The sequence below is a fragment of the Diorhabda carinulata genome, chromosome 5, assembly GCF_026250575.1.
Source record: "Diorhabda carinulata isolate Delta chromosome 5, icDioCari1.1, whole genome shotgun sequence".
In the NCBI taxonomy this organism is placed as follows: Eukaryota; Metazoa; Arthropoda; class Insecta; order Coleoptera; family Chrysomelidae; genus Diorhabda; species Diorhabda carinulata.
The window spans coordinates 10,613,044-10,636,456 of NC_079464.1; the positions used below are offsets into that span (position 1 = coordinate 10,613,044).

The window sequence follows — 23,413 nt, forward strand, 5'->3', positions numbered from 1 at the left end:
GATCACCAAGGGTATTAAGCATATCTTCGTGAATCTGCTCTATGCTCTATGCTATCTCACAGGGTCTTTCCTGGTTGAAATCAAATAACAAAGATGGGGGTGTGATTTTATCTGACTCTTGATCAGCACTATGTGCCATGAAATAAATTTATCTTAAAATTATGAAATGTCCTATTTTATGTGACATCAAAACTATATTATTAAATTTGAGTATTACCTTCTTTTGGGTTAAAGGACATATTGGAATACGTAGTAATAAAACAGCTGATCGATTAGCAAAAGATTCAGTACTAAATGGAGTTTTTTGTAACGTATATACAGGAAAAGATGCGATTAATTCAATAAAAGATGAAATGTACGTATCGTGGCAGTAACACTGGGACACTGCCTCACTATCCTCAAATAAAACCTATTTTCAAATTTATCCTACTTTACCCTCACCCCCGAACTATCTATTTAAATACATAACTTCGAAATTTTACTCAGAAAGTATCCTTAGTATGAAGACTGGTCATGGGAGATATCCCGCCCATTTTGCCAGACTAACTATTATATAATCATCAGTCTGTACCTGGGATGATAATTCTTGTGCTGATCTCAATCACATTTTTTTCGGATGCAGCAATCACATTCATAAAACAATCAATTTGTTGCAGTTACTTGTTAAACAAATCTACTCCCTACCTCTGAATCTCACACACCTTTTGAGCGTGGATAGCCGACGGATTTTGGATCTATTGGTAAATTTTAAGATACTAAAATTAATCTTTAAGTAGTATCATCGAATAATTCTGTGGCTGATGGACTTGCTTCCAAGCCATTTGCTTTCACTCACTTCGTGAATCTTCTAACCTCTCAACCCTTTCAAATACAGTTACTTGATGATGGCTCGATACTCCAATTTTTCGATTTTCACAATTTCGGTTGATATCTTTTTCCTTTTAATTTATTGCGTAACTCTGATTTACTTTTTTGACGTCAAACTTCACACTGACACTTCTACTAAGTTATTGTTCGTTGTTATGGTAACGTAATATTTTGTTTCTGCATGGAACTGGTCTAGGCTAACTAGATATCAATATATCCTCGTATATGTAGTACAATATAATTACGAAGTATACCAACCAAAAATTGTTAAAAATCCTATGGTGATATATAGTTCAAAGCATAGTAAATACTGAATATCTACTAGCCAGTAATTTGGATAAGTCCTATGGTTAGCTCGGTTCTTTTCGTTTATATCACTATTCCAAATTACTAATGAAGGATGAGTTGAAGAAAAACTCACCAAGTACACTGACTTAAATAAGACAGACTTATCGCATGCTTAAAGAGGGCACCATTAGCTTGCAGCACAATGCATGAATGTTTGATAGAGCATTTGTTCCAATATTAAGAACGAGAATAAGATGAAAAAAGTATTTAGAATATATTTGAAAATACATAAAATTATTCTATAGATGGTTCACACAGATCCTTAGATGACTGTCAGCATAAATAGAAGCAAATTAGGCAATAATGGAAATAACGGATATTATGATAGTATTTTATCGGCAATTCTGATGGTTCGTAGAAACGTTACAACTAGAAAATCCATTAATCATTTTCGCACCTAGTACACTGATTCTTGTGTTAATGTAGTTTGAAAATAAGGAACTTTCACGATAATGGTCAATTTATTGGTTTTTAAGTATAAACTGCCGTAAAAAACATTTAAATATCTCGTCGTCGACCAAACTACTCGTCAGAAGTGAAATTCAAATTCCTTGTCTCGACAATAAAACTTGAATTTTCCATAATTTTGTGGCAAGTAAAATTGGTTGTTAAGGTTTATAACCGCAGACGGCGCCAATTTGGTCAGAGTGAATAAAACATTGTCGTCAAGCATGGTAGAGGTGTTTTTTTAATTTGAATACGTGCCGGTGATTTATGCTTAAACTGTATAATATAGTAGAAAATACAGTGGATTATTTCATTACTTTTATTATTATCTTACTAAAACAGATACAATAGTAGACTGACAAGCAGGGATGGATTTATACTTATCAAAACTAACTGAATTGCATGTACTGTACACCATAAAAATGTATTCAATAAATTTTTGATCACACCTCATAATTGCTTTGGTTACATTCATGAAATCACACCATGGGTGTCAACTTTATAGTAACTCTTAGCAATAAATTGATCATTTGAATATTTATTGTAAATTCAACCAGATACGTGCCCTCAGCATTAGACCATCTTATGCTCGTGCAGTAAATCACATTTTCCCAGATTTTCTAATACTTAGATAATTCTGTAGTGACCTAGTGTATGTAACAGCACAGATTCTAAAACGCAATCCAACTATTAGTTTTATACGAATTATAAAGTGGTATGTGACACCCACCGTTTTATGCACACCAGTTACTACTTGTAAAAGGCTGCTACAGTTCAAAGACAAATCCAATCGTATATATTTAGAGATTATATATCATACAGACTACTTACTATAGGTGATTTATCATCGCTCAATTTTTATTTTTGATAATTGCTCGAAGCCGGATAGAAACCATTGGACTATTACAATTATAATAAATCCTGTATATGTATATAATAATAATCGTGAAATTTTATGATTCTAAATATTTTTCAAACTATCCTTCCTATATGACGTTCAACAAGAAAGAATGCTTAGATACACAAAGTGTAAGTAGAAACCTGTAATAGCAAAACTTAATTTGTAACAAGAATGATATTTTGAATAAAAATCGTTAAAATAAGAATTTGCGGAGATGAAAAAACAATCTTAGCTTTAAAGAGTTCGCAATGTTTCTATGGAAATTCTAAACATTATAAACGTGAATAAAATTTGTAAAATAACTAGTAAATTGATTTATTGTATTTAATACTTTTTCTTTTGATGAATTGATGTGGTTCTCACATCTTTAGATAAGTTTTCTGAATGTGGTTCAGTTTTTTCTAGTTTAAAAGTGGGAAAAACTACCCCAATATTTGAAAAGAAAAATCTAACCTATTATAAAACTATGATGCATGCAAGATGTTCATGTACGTATATAAAAATGACGGTTGTATTATATAGATGTAAACTGTTGACAATCCTCATACATTTTCAACATTGTCAGATGGCTAATAAATTATTATGTGCTGAACAATCATATTTTATACCCAAAAATATTTAGTTTAGAGATTGTATGTTTTCTATACCTTCATGACAATGCATGGCAATCGGCCCTGACACTATTCTTGACGATTCCTATATAAGATGACTTCCTGAATCCAAATATGACCTCAGTTTTCCCCATCCTCCCTATCACCCCCGGTTTGTGGCAAAATTCTTACCTCATAATTATTCTTCACATATTTTTCACTTATTTTCTACATATTTCAACTTTTAGCCGTTAAACATAAAAGCAGGTAATAAAATTTATAACAAAGTGTATGGCAACATTGTTACTATTTAAAAGTATGAAGAAACTACAATGAAACATGAATAAAAATATACAGAACAGTTAGAAATTTCCACTGCACTACGCTAGCGTTGTTAATAACACACGCGCATAAATTCGCGGAGGAATTTACGACAAGCTTAAACTTTTCGTTATAGTAACAACGTTATTTTTATCGAAACAAACATTATTCCGTATAGAACCTGCCTCCGCAAGAAAATTTTACCTCTAGTCCTTTGTACCCGAAGGAAAATATCTATTTGCCACCTTTAACTTCCAACTTGGATTGATCAAGCAGTTTGTGAAAGGAATGACAGGTGACGGAGTTCAATTTTTGAAAATTTCATTGTTTTAGCGAAGCTAAAATGAGTTTTTTGGGTCCCCAAATTAGACAATTTTTCCAAGATTCGACGTTTAATGAACACCTAAATCGAACAGAAAACGTGATTAGCTTACATTCCAAAATGTGTGGGTGTGTGGTAACCGAAAAGTGATGTTTATGTAGCTCACGTCGACAAATTGCTGTTAGGGTACATGAGATTTCTCTTGAATTGCACCTGGACTACTTTCCTAAAAATTTAGGAACAATTTCCTATGAAAACGGGAAACAGATCCATCAAGTCATTGTTAATATAGAGGAGAGTTTTAAGGGTGGAATGAAATGTGAGCATTTTGGACAATTCTGCTGGTTTTTGAGACGAGACAGCTGTACCTCAGGGTATATAAGAAAACCAAGCACAAAATAATGGTACATATCTTCACTATTTACAATTTTTTACAGCAAAAATAGTTCTTTTATCTTTACCCTTTCAAATAAAATCCATGTCCATAAGTTTAATACTGTTATTGGAAAGTGGTAAAAATAGAAGCTCCCCCACAAATTGTAAGTGATAGAAAAAACATATTACATAAGAGTCACCAAGATTTGTGCCGGAGCTTACAAGTGTAACCGGTGGTATCGGTTGAAAACTGTTTTCGAATTTATAAAAATCTTCTGCAATATTAAATATAAAAATGAATATTTTCTCGATCATTTTCATTGGATATAATTTGGTGATAAGATTTGTTACAGGCGCCGCATTGATTTAACCCGTCTCTGCTGTTGATCGACGTTACACTCACAGATTGCGTCTGTTATTCGCTGCTTTATGGTGATTGCATATTAAATAGTTTTTCCGTCAAACTACCTAATTTAATTGATAATTTGTCGCGTCTTAATTCAAAGACCGTGAACTTTCAGGATCAACTACAATAATATTATTCAATTGAGAAACGAAACGTGACCTTTTTATCATATCATCACATTTTCGATGAGATCCAGATGTTTGCTCATACTAACTAATAAGTCGCAAATTTAAAATGAATATTCGATTTCGGGTTTTATCAATTTTTTGTCTTTACACGTTTGTCTACGGGGCTTCAGTAGAAGAGGACTGGCATAAATTCAAGGTAAATCATAATTCATATGTAGTTTTCCATCAGTGATGTGTTCTAATCAATCAATTCTTTCAGTTTGTATTGTATGTTTGTATTATTGTATATTGTGACATTCAACTGGATGCGGCCTGTCATATTCCTGATAGGAATATAATAGATAACATTTACATAAATTATTTATTATAAAATATTTCATTATTAAGGTTGATAATGTTCTGTACAATAATACCTCAATAAGACCTCTCTATCGGAAACTATATTACTACTGGTACTATTTTTCTGAAATTTTGCATACGGAATTTCTCTAAGCACGTTCCAATTAAAATATTTTCATTTATGTACGATTTTCTGTTTTTATAGATCACAAATTTATTTTTGGTTTTGCGTTTCTAGTTTCTACGTGAATTTCATAATAAACTTATAGAGATTATATATTATTCCCATTTTTTTTAATCTGACAAAAATTTAGTCAAATATCACCAAAATTCACCTAGCGGTCTTTCCATTTCTCCCAAAATATTTTATACGGGATTTTTAAATTGGACTATCCCACAAATTGTGTAAATTTTTTTAAGCAGGAACACAATTTTTACGTTAAAGAATTTGAAGGATTCGTACTAATATCTTAATATCTAAAATAAACAGTTTCCGTATTGCCGTATGATTATACTACTTATCTGAATTATCAGTAAGTTAAAAACAAATGCCGAACCCTTAATAAAGAATCATATTAATCATCCATCATCCATGACATGTTTATTGAAGTTGCCGGTAAAGCCTCCCAGCACGATATGGAGATTAGATAGTTAAAAGTACAGTCATGAATTAATTAATGATCTGAACACTTATCGCAGTTATTTCTTAATGATTGTTTGTAACTACAAAGGAACTGGATATGTTCTAAATCTAGACCGTAAGTAACTATAGTCTATTTCAGAGAGGTATGGAGTAATAAAATGGGGAATTCCGTCCAGTTCTATTCAATTTCGGTGCCGGCTTTGATTGGTAGTATTATCGGAAGACCTCATTGTTTTACCTTTTCTATTTCATTGCAAATCAATATTAGCATTCTAGGTCGATTCAAAAATATGGAGGAAAAATAATATTTGTTGTTATAGATACAATATTAGTGAGTGAAGGACTTATTGCCCTTAGTCTTCAGAAAAAAAACCGATATCCCGCTTAAATTCTCATGCATATCTTGCAACGAACAAATAAGTTTGAATGGTAAGGATTCATCCGAGCCAGAGTTCATAAGTAGGGTGTGCTGCAATTTTTTTTGTAAATACTTACCTGATAACTTTATATTGGTAAACATGTTAATGTTTCTTGAATTTTTATTTCTGCTTTTCGAGCAATATCGATTAATCCTTGAGCCAATAATGCATTTTATTAACGTATTGACTGTGTAGTCTTTCTAGGTGTATCTACCAGAAACCTACATACAATACTGTAATGTTGGGACATAACGAGGGGTAGAAATTAAACAGCGATTGAACTTCACCATTTGTCTATTGTCTTAATAGTTTGGAATTACCTTTTACAATTAATGATGACACATAATATTGGTTCATAATTACGATATAGTTTACCAACGTAGACAGTAAATTGCAATATCACCAAAACATAGGTGACCTGGTTATAAATAATTAACAGTTAGTGTACGGGTGTATACATAGATAGAGATATAAAAGAATAAAATAATTGACTTAAAGGGCACCACAATACCTTTAAACATATTAACCTTTTTTCTCTGCTACCTTCTTTGAAGTTAAAGCTAGGAAACGGAAATATGAATGGGATCGGCCATATTTGTCTGGATTTTTTTCTTAAATAGATTTGGTTTCTTTGTATTTGGTTATGTCATGAGATGGATCTGATGCGAGATTTGTTTTTTCTACAGGACCTAGAGCGGAATTTCAAATTGTACAAATGTTCTTGTTGGATAAAACAGCAGTAGAGAATACAGCGGCAAAATCGAAGAAAACTTACAAAACCATCATCACGATTGGTATAGTTTGAATTTCTACATCTACGAAATTGAGGTGGTGAGGTGGAAAGTACACTGTCCGAATAAAAGCATAGCGTACGCAAAAAAAATGTCCAAAAACCGCTACAGTCGTGATAATTTCGAATATAATTATCTTATTGCTTTTAATCTTTTTTTACTATATAACGAAACTCTCTGGAGCATATCAGTTGACTCTCTGAACGTTAAGAATTTATTATCTATTTTTTGCAGGAAGAATATGGAAAACAATATAAGAAATCGGAAGAGGAACACTTTTTTGAAAATTTCAAGAAAAATCTACTAGAAATAGAAAATCACAATAAACTTTTCCAACAAGGGTTAACTACGTATAAAAAAGGAATAACAAGATTTGCAGATTTATCGGGAGAAGAATTTATAGAGAAATATATGTTATTTGAAGCTCCTCTGAAGAAATATGAAGACTTTATTAATAAAACTTCCAATTCTACCAAATATTTCAATTGGAAAGATAAAGGAGCTGTAACTGTAGTGAAAAATCAGGATATTTGTGGAGCTTGTTGGCTTTACAGTGCTGTAAGTCTCTCTTTAAATAAAAAAAATTATAGAAATTTGTGGAAATTCGTTAAAAAGAGAAAATTGCATTAAATTGACTTATTTATGAGAAATGTAGATATATTTTCTATGGTGTGCGTAATTAACAGAAGACTGCATGGAATAATTTGAAGTTTTTATCACTATCACGTTAAATATAGGGTTAAATTTTATGAGTTTTAAAATCGAAGTAACTGAAATATTAAAAATATATGCTTAAAAATGTTAATAAGTTAACTAAAAATACTATCACATATCATGCAACACTTGAGGTGCACAACAATAAAAGACAAACCTTATTCCCAGGAAGATGAAGGTTCAATGAGTGAAATGTTGGAATTGATTTTCAATTAACACATTATGAAAATACATTCTAATCTTCTTTAATAAATACATACTCATAGATGCTTATCAATTAAAATCTTTTACCACTGATCACTCTCTGGGATATTGAATTCTTGATTGAATTGAAAATATGTAATAATATTAACCGACCCTAACTAAAATCTCAAGTCATTTCTCCGTATACATTCCAACTGCTTGATTGGACTCTTTTCTTATGCTTTATTTTTCCTAGGTGAATTCTACCATTACATTTTTACTTGTTCTATTACCATTATATTCGTTGCCTTTAAGTTATTCGAAGTTTCTTTGTAGAGTTACATTCACACTTATCATGTTATTATAGGTATACTCCTTTTGTTCCAAATAGTCTTATGTTACTTTGGACAAAATCATAAACAACAGCTCTATATGATTTATATTACAATGGGAAACAAATATTTGGAATAAAATCTTGAATACTGTGTCTAGTAGTTGTTCAAAATGAGAATTATTTTCATTTCCTATTCCAGAAAAAAATTATATCTCGTTTTCAAATTGCGAAAAGTGACTTCGATTAATGATGGAAATATCAAAATAATAATAAAGAGTGATGTAAAAGCGGAACATTAAAATTCGAACATAGTATTGATTTGATACTGACACCCAAAACGCACCTCTGTATATCGAAATTTTATTTATATTGCATTCATCCAAACATTCTTTAGGTTACTGGACCAAGATTTATAAACTAACCTTAAACCTACTTTGTTAAATTCTTCTGTATAAAAAACTGAAAGGTACCAGAGCACTTTTTTTCATTTTGACTCAAGAAAAATGCTATTTCACAGAGGTTCTTTAAATCTTTGGCAATTGATCAATTTATCCACAAGTTTTGCTTCATTATCGTTGAATATAGTCACATCCTCAATCAAAATCCTTTATTTGCATCTGATACATATGTTGTGTATGTTAACTGGAAGATTAATCGAACAATGTATTATGTAATGGAGAGTTGCCATTTTATGTTGGTTACAATGGAAAGAATCAAACTAGATGTACTAAATATGTAAATGAAAATGTGAACTGTTCTCATAAATAATTATTGAGGTTTCTAAGAATGGTCTGTCTGATATTTTCCATTCCATAAGTTTATGTTTAATGGATATTTTGAATTCTAATATTGAATCATTTTCCTATCATATCCTAATATAATATTATAAATTTTTAATAGTGAACGTACTCAGAACGTGTTATCATAGAGTGCTATTTCAGTTTTTTACAGATACTTGAAACATTCACCTTGGCCAAATAATGGAATCAAATCGCAAACATTTTCTCTGACCTGAGACATGGAGTAAACCAACAGCAGTGTGCCAAATCTAACTTCGACTTTTGGTGATGAAACACCACCAACCGTGTAATACTAGTTTTCCTAATTCCATCGTGGTTGCACTTCGCTATAGGATGAATTTTGTGAAGGTTATTCAGAATTAGCAGTTATCGAGTAAACTTTAATGCTGTGCGTAAACTAATGTTGCAAGATCATCATGTCACATACTGTAATACTGAGGCATACTTAGGCATTAGTTCCACTCGCATACATTCAATATTGCAGAAACAGTTAGCTATCAAAAAAACTTATTCGAGTTGAATACTTCAACTTCAAAGACGTCTATAAGATCATGACAGGCACCGAACCATGAATCTATGCATATGATCCCGAAAGTATCAACAATCGACTGTAGGAGTTTTTCAAAACGAGCCGAATCCAACAAAAGTGGTTCGCGCACAAAGCACTTCGAAGCAAATTTTCGCCGATGTTTTCGAAATATCTGGACATGTCGCCACCATTTCATTAGAGCAAAGTAGAATATTGGTTTGCCCGAAGGGTTCAAAAAAATCAGGGAAACAAAACGTAGAAGACGACAATGCGAGCTCGTACACATCATAAAAACATTTCTAAACATCGAAAACATCCGCAATAGATCCCTTGTTTGGCAATCAATATTTTCTCTTATTCCCGCAGATAAAAATAAATTGCGAGGTCAACTTCTTCTTACGCCTATGGAAGCACCTCAGTCAGCTTGGAAAAATGCTTCGACAATTGGTTCAAACGCATACAAAAAATATTTTTTAACTCAATACCCAAGTAGTAATCCTCTTATAGCGAAAATATTGATTACATACCTGTACCATATATTGGGACAACAATATATCTGTTTCTCGAAGTGACTTTTGAGAAGTTCAATCATTAAAGGTGTTTCTTCGTGCTGTATGTAAAATCCGCTTTTCTTTTGGAAATAGTTTGGGTCCACACATATTTTCGTTAATTGAAGTTAGTCTGCTGTTATTATTCCAAAAGTATTGAAACTTAGTAAGATGTTAAAATACATCAAGGTCTGCAGGATCAGCACAATAGGAAATAATGAGACTACTATTGTTGATTCATTGTACCTTATTCACAGCATATTGTTCTCGAAAAAAGGAAATCGTAAATTTCCGACTTTTTTCTGTAATTTGCACTGTAATGTGACTTTATCTATGAATTCAACTATGGATCAATTGTCTTATTACAACATTGAATTCATTCCGTAACATACAAACTATGTATGAAGAACGAGAAATTCTAATCAAATTTTCATATTCATGAATCCAGATGAAATAAATAATGGTCAGTCCAAGATGACACTCTAAAGCCATGGAAAACACAAAATAAATGTATAAGTAGTATCCCAAATAAAATTCCAAAAAAATAAGCTCCTGTATTTTTCACGACTTCATTCTAAAACTTCTATTTTAATCTTGAAATAGTCTTTTATCCAGTGTCCATTCAAATATATGATATCAATAATCCTGTGAATGGCAGTTATCGTTGGTATCGCCCCTGCCGTAAAGTTTACGAAAATTATTTCTTCTGTAGTTGAGATAATTTAAGGAATATTTCAGAATGCAACTTTAAACTCCTCGTAATTCATTAGAGAAAATAGTTGTTTAGATTCTGTGCTAGCATGATTTTCTATTGTAATAAAAATAACTTATTCTTCTTCTCTGTATCTTTTGGGACATTCATTCACATTTACCACCGTTTCTAGTTCCTTTCGAATATTCTGTACTCATATTTTTTTGATATATACTAAAGATTCTTGGTTTCAGGAGTCTCATTTTTAATTCTTTCCCTGCAGCTACTGTTACCACAATGTTTTTATTAGGTAATATTTCTTGTAGATAGAGCCCAATTCTAGCGTATTCAACGTTGTTTCCAAATGACACGTTATACTGCTGCCAAATATTTTAGACAAATGGCACTTATAATTTATTTTATTAGTGGAAAAATTGAAAATTAGGTATTCTTAGTAGTATTTCCTCAATTTTATCTTCCACTGCCACATTATTCACTCCTTTATTACCACTTTCCTTCCAAAACTTATTTTAAAAGCTTTATCGCTTCAATGACCACTTTCTTACCAAATAAAATTTGGTAAAAATCAATTCAACCTTAGCTTCAGAAGACAAACGAATCATCAAAATAGTGGAAATAATTTCTTGAAGAAAAACCATCATAAACACCTTAATAGGTACATGCGAAACCTTATTTGCCTAATAACATATGCTTATTCGCCTCAAGAATCTTTATTCATGCCAATATCATATATTTCACGAATGATGGAGCTTTATTCACGTCTTACTGACAGATTTTATATAACTATTCCAGAGATTTCTGTAATCTCTATTCATAATTTGTTTATAAGCAAGTTTAATACTCAGGCTTAGAATTTACTCACAGTTCCAATTAAGAATATTCTGTGCACTAGTAGTAGCAGTAACAAATTTTTGGATTTAGAGATACATTCCAATTGTTTTTTCTAATAAAGATCAAATAATCCTCTTTTTTTTGGAAATATACACACTTGCAGACGTAAATTGCTTTATTTATAATAAATAACTAAATTTATGAGAGTATTTGTTAACCAATGATCACCAAAGTATTTCTAGACTTTCAGTCCTTATAATAATCTGATATAGAGTTTTTGAGTTGTTCGCTCATGCGCAACTATAGTTTCGAAGTAAAAACAACCATAATGTATTGCATCTGAGTATCCAACCAGTTTATCAGTATCTCTCTAAATCTTCGAGTTAAAGTCCACAACTGAAAAAAACTATTTTTTTATTTTTATGCGTTTATGCAATCGGTATTTTTAGATTATTCACAAAATGAGAGTTCATATCCTTAGTATATAATCATACATAATTCTAAAATTACAAAAATCTCTCAATTATACTTATTTCTCAATTGCAGGGATACCAAAAACAAAATAGTTTTCTCATTAAAACCTAAAACATACAAACTAAACAAATATTTTCTTTATCAACACATAGCCATTATATTAATGACTGGACGAGAGGAAAAATAATATTGGTGAATACAAACATTGCAACTGATAAGATACTTAAGTACAAATAAAAATAATATATATACCTGAAAGTATATGCCCATATCCTAAATATTAAATTTATACACCGAGGGAAGTGAAAAATCCCAAAGCACGTCAAACTTGAATTATAAATCAACAATCATAGCCGTGGTAATATAGAGGTCATATCACCATAACTATAATTGTTAATTTATAGTCCAAGTTTGACGTGTTTTGGGATTTTTCAATTTCCCTTTAATGACAAATACTACCTGCGATTTTTTTAATGCCTTTGTATGATATGTTGCTTAAAAAATATCTATCTTCCTCTAACTGTTTCTTCGATTTGAATATATGATCCTATTTAATTCATAGCCTAAGTCAGTGTCAGATTTAGACTTGATACCGCCCTAGTCTATAGTGCGGCCCTCAATGTTGGAATAAATTTTATTAATTTTCATACAATATTTTCATTTAAAATTTACAATATATAAATATAAATAATATAATATATAATAATAAATATCACAGATACATAATTAATTAAAGTTAAATAAATAAATAAATATGTTTTGATTTTAATATGAATAAATTCCAAAAATTTTTTCACCTAGCTTTGGTACGCGCAAAGAGATCAATTATATCATCATAATCAATTTCTTGGGGTAATTCAGCTTTAATAGACAAGAGCATTAAGTCTATCTTGACCCATACTTGCATATATTTTGTAAGAGCGTATATCGTCCGTATTTGCTAGAGAATTTGAGTAACCATTCGTTTATGTTTAAGGCTTAAAACAAATTGCGAAATTATTAAGATTTAGTAATTAGTAGATTTATTAAGCATATGATTAATTTCAATAATGAAATATATAGTAATTGATATTTTATAAATTAACATTTATTGAAAAATAAATAAAAAGTAAAACCATTCTATATTCTCATACGTCCCCTAATTTCAGAGTTATAGGCATTTAAAATTGCGAAATCAGAACATGATTACGTATGTACATGTAGTGTGCCATAAAAAGACATTCTGAAGAAAATTAGCATAAATTGTAATTATTTATTGAAAATACTTTGAACACAATCAAACATTTCTTGAAGAACTAAAACAATAAATAATCATTTGTACTATATACTATTGAAGGTCATATTAGCGGGATAAGGAAAAACTTTTTTCATCTAGAAGGCTACTGTCAAATAAGTTACAACGTGATATTCAATTAAAAATTGCAAGCGACTTAAATTGTTAATGCCAGTTTGCTGTCAATTTTCTCAAAACCTGTCAATAATAAGTATCACATCGTATTTAAAATTTCAATATGGTAGAATTAGTGAATATGCCGACATGAATGTTGTATACTGAACGCTTTCCGGGCAGAATTATAATCGACTGTAGACTTTTTCTTAGGGTTAATCGCAGTTTACGGCATATTTCTATAAAATGATTAACAACGAACTATACGAACATCAGCTTTAGAGCAAAATGCATTAGATACAGTTGATGCTAATCCCACAACTAGCGTACGCGATATGTCACTACAATTTAACGTATCAACTTCTTTACCCCTTTCACATCCAGAAAGTGCTTGTCTCACGGTACAATTCAAACAAAATATCATCATCGATTTAGTGTTAAGTGTTAGTGAATATTTTAATAGGTCCATAATTTTTTGGTAATAACCTGAATAGTCAGCAGTATTTTGAATTTCTCCAGAATGATTTCCACCCATGTTACGTGATATTCATCTAAAAATTCACCGATTGTGATTCATAAACGATAGAGCCAAACCCCACTACCTATATGATGTCAAAAATCATCTTGGTAACATTTTTCCTAAAAGGTGGTTTGGTCCAGGAGGTTTATTTGCATGGCCACCACCCTTGAACAAAATACAATGAATTCATCTCAAAAGATTTGTATATGCAACACCGGTAAATACAAAGAACACAATGATCGATGGAATAAAGTATCATTATGACGCTATTTCTATCCTCCGTAAATTTCGGAAGTGTGTAAAAGTGCAAGGTGCCCAAGTCGAACGTTTATTATAGTTTCTTTTCTGTTTTCATTTCAACTATCTGAAAATCTACATATCTCCTAAACCATAAATTTTATCAAGATAAATAAAGAGGATATTTTTGTTCAAAAATCTTTAGATTATACATTTTGTCCCTGTAAAAGTAAAGAATTTTTTGTATTAAGTCTCGGAACACTCCGATTATGAGTTCATTTCTTTTCATACTCCTGTACATCATAGAAAAAAAAGTAAAATGAAAAAATCACATAACATTGGATCGCTTAAGTTGAATCCACTTACATCTATAATCAACTATATTTTGCTTTAAACAACGAAAACAAAACCTCCGTCTTTTTCCAACAAATAATTCAAATCAGGCAACTTAAAATCTAATGGGCATCCTGTAAATGTTATTTATAGCTTACTAACCTTGTGTATTAATTAAAATATTTTTCTTAATTCATACTAATACTTAAAAACACATTATCGAAAAATGTTAACCGATTGCAAAATGCGGATCAAGATTAGAGTTATGCCATACGGTGCAACTACATAGAATGTTCCTTTTTCATCTTCTTCGCGATGTTAAATGATAGAATTTGCAACAATACCCAGAAAAAAATTTAGAGTAGTGAGGGCAAACGATATTCATTCAAAAGTTGATTACACGATTTATGATGTTATCTGAAATATGTCATTGTCCAAACATTTAGTCAACATAAATTTATTGAGGTTATCTCGAATATTAGTAAACTATGCCAGCATAAAAACATTGAGCTATTATAAATCATATATCACTTATGATATTTTTGTTTAAATTTCCTCAGTAACTAAAAGTTGAGGATAGTAATGTTTGTGAAATATGCTCAAAAATCCACCAAAATGTTTGCCAATTTAGGCTGTCAGAATCGAAACCTATGGCTTCATTATATACATCGATTGGACAAGCATCAAAGCAACGATTATCATTGCCATTTTTCTATATTTCCAGTTATGTTTTATCAAACTTGGGATTAAAATTATTATATTCTAAAGGTACTTTTATTATTAAATATATTATTAAATTGGAAGCATATGAAAAACTCTTCCATTACTAACATGACGAAAATAAAATTATTCTTGATAAAAAGTGTTACATGCTCGAAATACCAACAGCATATATCAAACATACTGGATTTGTAGTAAAACAAGAATTTCACACTACACTTAGGGCTAGTTATTTTTAATCAACAATTATATACAAACATGCTTTTGAAACCTTTAACGAGTTCAGATTACTACTTCGATTTAAGATGTTAAGTATCCATACATTAAAATTCACCAAAAATTATTTCGTTCGTTAAAATACTGAAATCAGCTATTCCAAGGGTTGTGATGCATGTTCGATAAAATCCATGATTTACGATGCACTGATATGTGGATTATTGGTCTTTTAATCGGAATTAAGTTGTCGTTCACTATTAAAATCCATTTTGGACTACTTACGAATCGAACTTTTGTAACGACATGCTATTGTCAACAATGTCTATAACTTGAACCGGAGCTGTTCCAATATAAGAGGATGCTCCCAGAAATACCTGGCACAACAAAGAAAACACAAAAATTTTTTAAAAAAATGTATTTATTTTCAATGTAATCTCCTTTTAGTTCCACACACTTTTTCCAGCGATGTTTAATAAGTTCGATACCCCTTTTATAATAAGAATCGCCCAGTTCCTCAACATAGCCATTAACAGCCACTTCATTGCTGGAGAATGAAGTAAAAATTCAAAGTTTATTATATTTATTTTGGCCTTTGCAGCAACGGATGTGTGAGATGGTGCATTATCTTGATGAAATAACACTTTCTTCTTTGCAAAAAGCGGTCGCTTTTGATTGATTTCTTCGCTAAAGCGTTGCATAATACTCGTCGTTGATTGTTGATAGACGCCATGAACTTGCCTGTAGATGGAAGGGTATTTTCCTCCTTTCGAGCCAGTTCTCCCTTTTCAGTCCATTGTTTTAATTGTTTTTTTGTTTTTGGGTGTGAAGTGATGACCCACGTTGCAACATTGCCAAATACTCGATGGAAACATCTTCACAACACTGATTTTGTTTCATTGTGAGCAAACGCGGCACCCATCTTACGCACAGCTTTCTCATGTCAAAAATTTCCAGTTAATAGCAATGTACCGTACTTTTTGACATGCATACTATGTTTGCACTTTCGGTCGACGATTATCCAGTATCGCTTTGTGGACTCTCTCAAATATTTTTGGAGTTGTCACTTGATTTTGTCGATCTGGTCTTCACAGGTCCTAAGGACTTATTTAAAGAGTGCTACCCAATGTTTTACTGTTAATAATGAAGAAGCAGTCTCAACCAGAGTAGAATCTAGTTTAGCTATTAGATTGGTTGAGCTAACGCCTTTCAAATAAGTATTGTATTACATAACGATGACCATATTTTTCCATACTTACAAAATCATTGAAAACGTTCACTATTTATGGCTGCCAAACAAATGCTGAACAACGGAGCGTCTTCAAACTTGACACATATGCTGTGTAGATTGTGTACTATCTAATACAGTGATATTTTTCAAGCAACTACCGCTATCTCTAGGCCAGGTACTTCTGAACCATCCTCGTATTTAATGATAGACAGCAACTCACGTCGAGATTAAAAATCACTTCTTTATTGGATCCATGGAATAATGGTTACTATTCAACATAACTCAAAAATCATGATAAAATGAAATACTGGAATATTGAAACATTCATCACCACCAGAAGCTGAACACTTGACAAATGAACATTTAATTTTTCAATCTACGAAATAAATTCGCTACGAACTCTGTATTCTGGACATACTATTTAACTATGCAAGTACCCTACTTACATTAAAGGTAATGATTGCATTGTAACATCAACCTGAAGTTTTGTGACTCAATTTCACGAAAAATATATTTAAAAACAAACTTTCATTGAGAAGTCAAATATATTATAGATGAGTGATAAAGAAAAACACATTTTTGTGCCAAAAATCGAATTTATTCACTTCAGGAGCAATACAATCGTTTTAACGCTCCTCTAACTTCTCGATGCCGTGCTTATAGAATGATTTGTCTTTTGCATCAAAATAGGCTTCAGTTTCAGCAATTGCTTCTTCATTTGCGCTGAATTTCTTCCCGGTAAGCAATTTTTTGAGATCAGTGAATAGCCTGGAGGTTCGATCTAAGCTGTACGGTGGATGAGGAAGCAAGTCGAAGTGTAATTCGTTCAATTTAACCATCGTTGCTATCGACTTGTGAATCTGTGCATTGTCTTGGTGAAACAGTGGTTTTTTCTTCGACATACGAGGCCGCTTTTCCTTGATTTTTGCATTCAAACGATCCAACAACTCTATGTAGTATTAGCTATTATTTGTCTCTCTCTTTTGGAGAAATTCGATGAACAATATTCCATGTGGATCCCTAAATACTGAAGCAATAACCTCCCCAGCTGACTGTTATCCCTTTGGACACTTCGAATATAGTTCACCAGCTGCAGTCCGCCGTCGAATTTCCATCTGATTGATACTATCCTAGCAAAAGTCCATAAATGCTTTCCATATAAAATTTTTTTCTGTGAACGGTATTATTTGGTATGTTTGATTCTATAATTTCATTAATATTCTCGTCAGTATTGAAATCAAATCTTGGCATTTTGAAATAACAAATATTTGAAACGTTAAAGACGAAATAAATCAATATGTGTCCATGGTAACGTGATGAAGTGAAAACAGTTAATAGGATCTGTTTTCCGTAAAATGTTGTACTGATTGGTTTTTTTTTTCAAATCAGATGAGTTCAAATAGATTGATTTCACAAATATTCCTTCCAATACACAAAACTGAAACATCACCCTCAGATCTTACGTGACGAGCTGCTTTAACACCTGAGCATATATTTAGTTTAAAATAAACTCAAACCACGTTTTAGCAATTCAAAAAGGAATTTATTTGATCATATATAATAAGCGGGTATATGACAGAATGAAATGTAGACTATAGATTATATATCCCATAAAAGATTATGAAAATAGACTGCAAATGACAAAAGCCACTGAACAATAAAATATCGAATATGCTAGGAATATGAGATCGAACTGAATCTCAGAGAGGGAGAAGTACTTTTCAGTCAAGTATTGGAGGTGACAATATGCGAGTAGTTATGACACCCTTTACCCACAAGCAGGCTAAATGCTGTCTGTTATTTAAAACCCTTACTTTCCTAATATGATGCGTCTTTAACTATCACGCCACCAATCCACAGACTACAATTGCCTTCACGATACATGTGTATAACTAATAGGTCATTTTAGGATGGAGTCCCTAATTTATACCGCACATCCTTTTGTATACACCCAATAGCAGCTTCTCGTGTGCTTCTATGGAAGCTTGATACCCTTAGATATTTCTTTGTATCTTTTTTTGGAAAAATCCGATCAATGATAGCAGTGTAAATTGCTTAGTTCACCATATGTGTTCTCAGATAATTCACAGTAGTCTATATTGTTCACTCTTTGTATGCACTATTCACCAAGTCATCTATATATCATAAGCAGGCCAGAGTAACGTCGACCAAACTTCTCCTTGTAAACATTTTCTATGGCTCATGCTTCTATAGTGGATTCTATTATCCTGTTTTCCAGGCTAGCCCATATTCATTTATATATTACAGCAACCGTCTAATCATTGCATTGATCAATGACTTGGTAGTAACATTGCTTAATCCTGATATCCAGTGACAAAGTCTTTACCATCTCAATTTCTTCGTCAACTTTGAGATCAAATTACCAAATTTTTTAGCATTTTCAGACGATTTAGCCATGATGACAAAAACAATATAGTTGTTATAGGAAGTAAAACAAATGCTTGAATGAGAAATTGAATTAAAATAACTATAAAATATCAAAAAAAGCTGAGCATATGGTAATTGCACGAGCCCAAGAAGAACCAGAGCAATTAAAATTCATAACAAAAGGTGATAAGTTAATAGAGAATAGAATACTGAGGGTGAGATCAAAAACTGTCAAAACGAAAATACTCTTAAGATATGGGTTCTGAATAAAATAGAAAAATAACGAACAGAAAAATAGAAAGGAAAAGTCTGGGAGTAATATAATAATATGCAACTGTTAGTCAACAAAAAAGAAGAACCAAAACTTGTACCAAAAAAGAAAATAAAAATATATCATATTTCGTGAACGTGCAAAAACCAAGATGGTTGAGAAGAGACGTGGAATGTTAAGAGGAAGTAATAATGCTTAAGATGTTACTAAACGCAATCCTGAGAGAAAAATCAATAATAAGTTAACAATAATGAAGCTTAGTAATCATAAATGTCACTAACTGTAAAAAGAAAACAAGAAATAAATGAGAGTGGAGAACAATAATGTTTCAGAACCTTTTTAAATGGTAGGCCTATTGATCAAATATTTATAAATATACTCGTATTATGTATATTGGACAGATTGAATTAATAAGAGGTACTCATATTTTTTGCGATACTGCCTTTAAGATCATCAGCACACAGCTCATATTGATCATTATTAGAACCAGAAGTATGTTTTATCTGACGTAATCCTTGGAGAAATCAAAATGTGGAGTTACAAAACATCAAATTTATCTAAGATTTTTCTAGGTTGGCGTAGTCGAGGGACACTATTTCAGAAAAAATAACAAATCAGTAACCTTAAGCGAACAAAATATTGTCGATTGTTTCCCGGGAGATACTTGTCGTGGGGGATATCCACCAAATACGATAATATATCTCATGCATAATGGTATAAACACTGCTGAAGATTATCCGAATAAAGGTAAGTGGAAGCGACATAGAAATAGACTGTTAATTTTATTGAGACGGGTTACCGACTAGTCTTCCCTGTTTTCGTTCACTATTGGAAAATTATTAACTATTTACGAAATTCTAATATGATAATGTGAATACCGGTTATGCGCCTAACATTGGTCATTAGAAGTATTTCAGAGAAACTTATCAAAATCGTTCCAGCAAACTGTCAAATTGACAAAATCTTCAATATCAGATGAACGTGGAGGATGATTGCATGATAATTGAACTATAATAAACTTATTATGAAGCGACAAATGGTTGTATTTACATTAGCACTTCTAGAGTTGAGGTTCATATTATTATCTTTTTTATCATTAAATATTACATGACTCAAGAGACTGAACAATTTCAAAAAAAGTCATATAGTTAATTGACTATATGTTGTTATTGTTCAATATCACCCAAATCTGATAAAAAACTATTGGGAGTTACCAAGAAAATCACTTTGGAATAAAATATAACAATACCTGGCACAAAATATAGAATAAGAAACATTGAAAACCATGTGTTAGAGAAAATGACGTTTGTTTGCAAAAAGTGAGTGGTCGCATCGAATATAAGATTGGTATAAAAAGATGTGGAATGCTTAAAATCACCGTACAATCCTTTATTTTCGAGCGAGCCTCAACAACAATGAAACGCGGTATATTAATATTTATATGTATGATAAATCAATATATATTATTAATATTGATTGTTACTTCTCAGAAAATTATTTTTGTTCATTTCATCAACACAACGGTTTCATTTAATCAACTTCATCTTTTTACCATAATGCAACTTATTCAGATTCTGCTAGTGTAGATCCAGAATATCGTATTATTACTAAATATTTTGATATCTTCACAATACGAACTTTGAGTTCTTACAAATAACCATTTTCTTATACTAGAAAAAGTATAATGAAAGATTTATATCAAATAATTCTTATATTTTTCAGTACTACGTGGATCTTGCAGATATGACAAATCGAAAAAAGTTAAATTGAACATAACAGATTACAATGTCGATTCACTATCCGAACGAGAAATTACAGAAGTTTTGAAAAATTATGGACCAGTAACCATAGCCATTTATGCCAACAAAAATTGGAGGTTATACGAAAGCGGAGTATGGTTCGAAAAAGAATGTTCAGAACATCCCAATCATGCCGTTTTATTAGTGGGATATGGTACAGAAAACGGTCATGATTACTGGTTGATAAAAAATTCTTACGGTAAAGGGTGGGGTTTAGCAGGATATATAAAAATGGCAAGGAATGCTGGTCGTAATTATTGTGGTTTAGAAGAGTTTATAATGTATATTAAGTAATTGATAACAAAAGAACGTGAATCGTAGAATAAATGCGACTCTACTTACCTTACTTATTTATCATTTATGCTGCTTATGAAAAGTAGTCATGTACAATAATATAAAAAAATCAATAATTTTTCAAGTTCAAATAACTTGAACAAAAGAAACAACCCACTTATATATTGGGGTAGAAAGAATTCTGACATAATATGGATTTTACCTAACAACAACAATCAACATGATCCGGATTATTTTCCTATCTTTCAGTTCATGATCGGACTAACACCATCATAATTTTAGAAAAGACTAAATGGATATAAACGAGACTAGTAACAGTAGACTTGAAGATTAAATTAGAACGAATGTTATAAAACGATTGTAGTGAACAACAACTAAACATAATCATTCATTTTATAGAAAATATTAGATGTTGCCAAATCCAGGCCAAAGCTGTCATTGCATAAAGTGTTCTGCCTTTATGCAAAAGTTTTTCAAAACCCGACACAGAAATATTATGAATTGCCAAGTAATAGACACCGTCGAGCGAAATTTTATCAATTACAGCAAAGGAGCCAAATAGTAACGGACTACGACGAGAATTAAATAGGAAATAGATATATGAAAACCACCGATTCAGCCACTTTGACAAGTGCGCACACTAACTACGCCTTTAAATAAATGTCGTCACCCCATTTTTGAGTTGGTTTAGAATTATCCCATATTTGTATGTGAATTGTAAGGATTTCTTTGCCAGCTATATTTTCAGTAGTTTTTTATTGGGAACGTGCAAGGAAACAAGGAAACACCAATGTGGACTAACTTCAATATATCATTTACTTAAAAATTAATAAAAATTCCTACAGTAACCAGAATCAATATTTCAATTAATCAATATTTTATTATTTAGTATTAATTGTTTCCCAAACGATGAATATATGAGTATTCGAAAGCTCAATAAATATATTACAGTTAGTCCATTTTGGTACCTCGTTGCCACGTTCCCAATAAGAAACCGTACCGTATAGAAGTTAACATGTAGACAAGGTGAAGGTATTAAGATGTTTTATTCTGCTCTTCATTCTATTGACCTTAATCAAAAAACATTTTAGGAAATTAAATCATTAAACAAGTCGTATCAGCGATAGGAAAGTTGTTAAGATGAAGATTGAATGATAAATTAGAAGTATACCAGTATAGAATAAAAGTTGGGATCTTATGCTATATAGCATTTCACCACGACAAAGCCAATTAATATCAGATTCCTTATATGACGATTTTCAATTATTTTCATAATAAATCCAGTAGCTTAGGGATATGGGTTGTGATAAACAGTAGGAGTGATTATTAACATACAGAACTGAACGCCGACCAAAATTATCATTAGTTTTGAAATCACTGAGTTCTCATTTTTCCTTTAGACTCTGTGCATTCTATATCTTCTTCTTCGCGTCTTATATTTGCATCACAATCATTCAGTTCTGAATTGTTTAAGAAGAAACGAACTTGTTTTACTAAAAATTTAGGCGAGCCTGGGTAGACCAAAGTCAGAATATAGCAAATCGAAACCAAATCAGAAGGCTGCAATTTTCAATTTACCAACCCTATTTATTTTCCAATTTTTTCTAGATAATAATCTGAACCATTATAAAGGTGAAACCCTGAGAATTAAAGTTAATTTATCGTGTTATCCGAGCTCTTATCTCTCATTCCAAAGCTACCCACCCAATGCAATGATTTTACCGCCCGCTACTGTGCATGTTTTATGTTTTATTGAATTTGTTCAATATCTTATGAACAAAAAGTCATATAAGATGGGAAATGTTCAAAGAAATAAAAGTAAAAAAACTAATGTCTCAAACCGAAAAACAGCGGAGTGATTGCCTTGGCAATATGTTAATTATTTCGATTTGACAACAAAAAAATATGTATTTTTCGATAATATCCAAAATATTATAAAATTATAATAATCATATAATTTCAGCATAAATCAACTCAAAAATCTATGTATTATTGGGT

At 31.4% G+C, this 23,413-nt stretch overlaps 2 protein-coding genes across 2 annotated transcripts in view; one reads left to right on the forward strand and one right to left on the reverse strand.

The window, feature by feature from the left end:
- The window catches only part of LOC130894286 (uncharacterized), a 462,711-nt gene that overhangs the window by 368,455 nt on the left and 70,843 nt on the right, over positions 1–23,413 (reverse strand). The gene's annotated exons all lie outside the window — the stretch shown is intronic.
- On the forward strand, positions 4,559–21,463 carry LOC130894287 (procathepsin L-like). Its single transcript, XM_057801001.1, has 4 exons — positions 4,559–4,901; positions 7,132–7,455; positions 19,895–20,069; positions 21,045–21,463. Exons 1-4 carry the CDS (start codon positions 4,812–4,814, stop codon positions 21,413–21,415), a joined length of 960 nt encoding a protein of 319 aa, XP_057656984.1. The 5' UTR covers positions 4,559–4,811; the 3' UTR covers positions 21,416–21,463.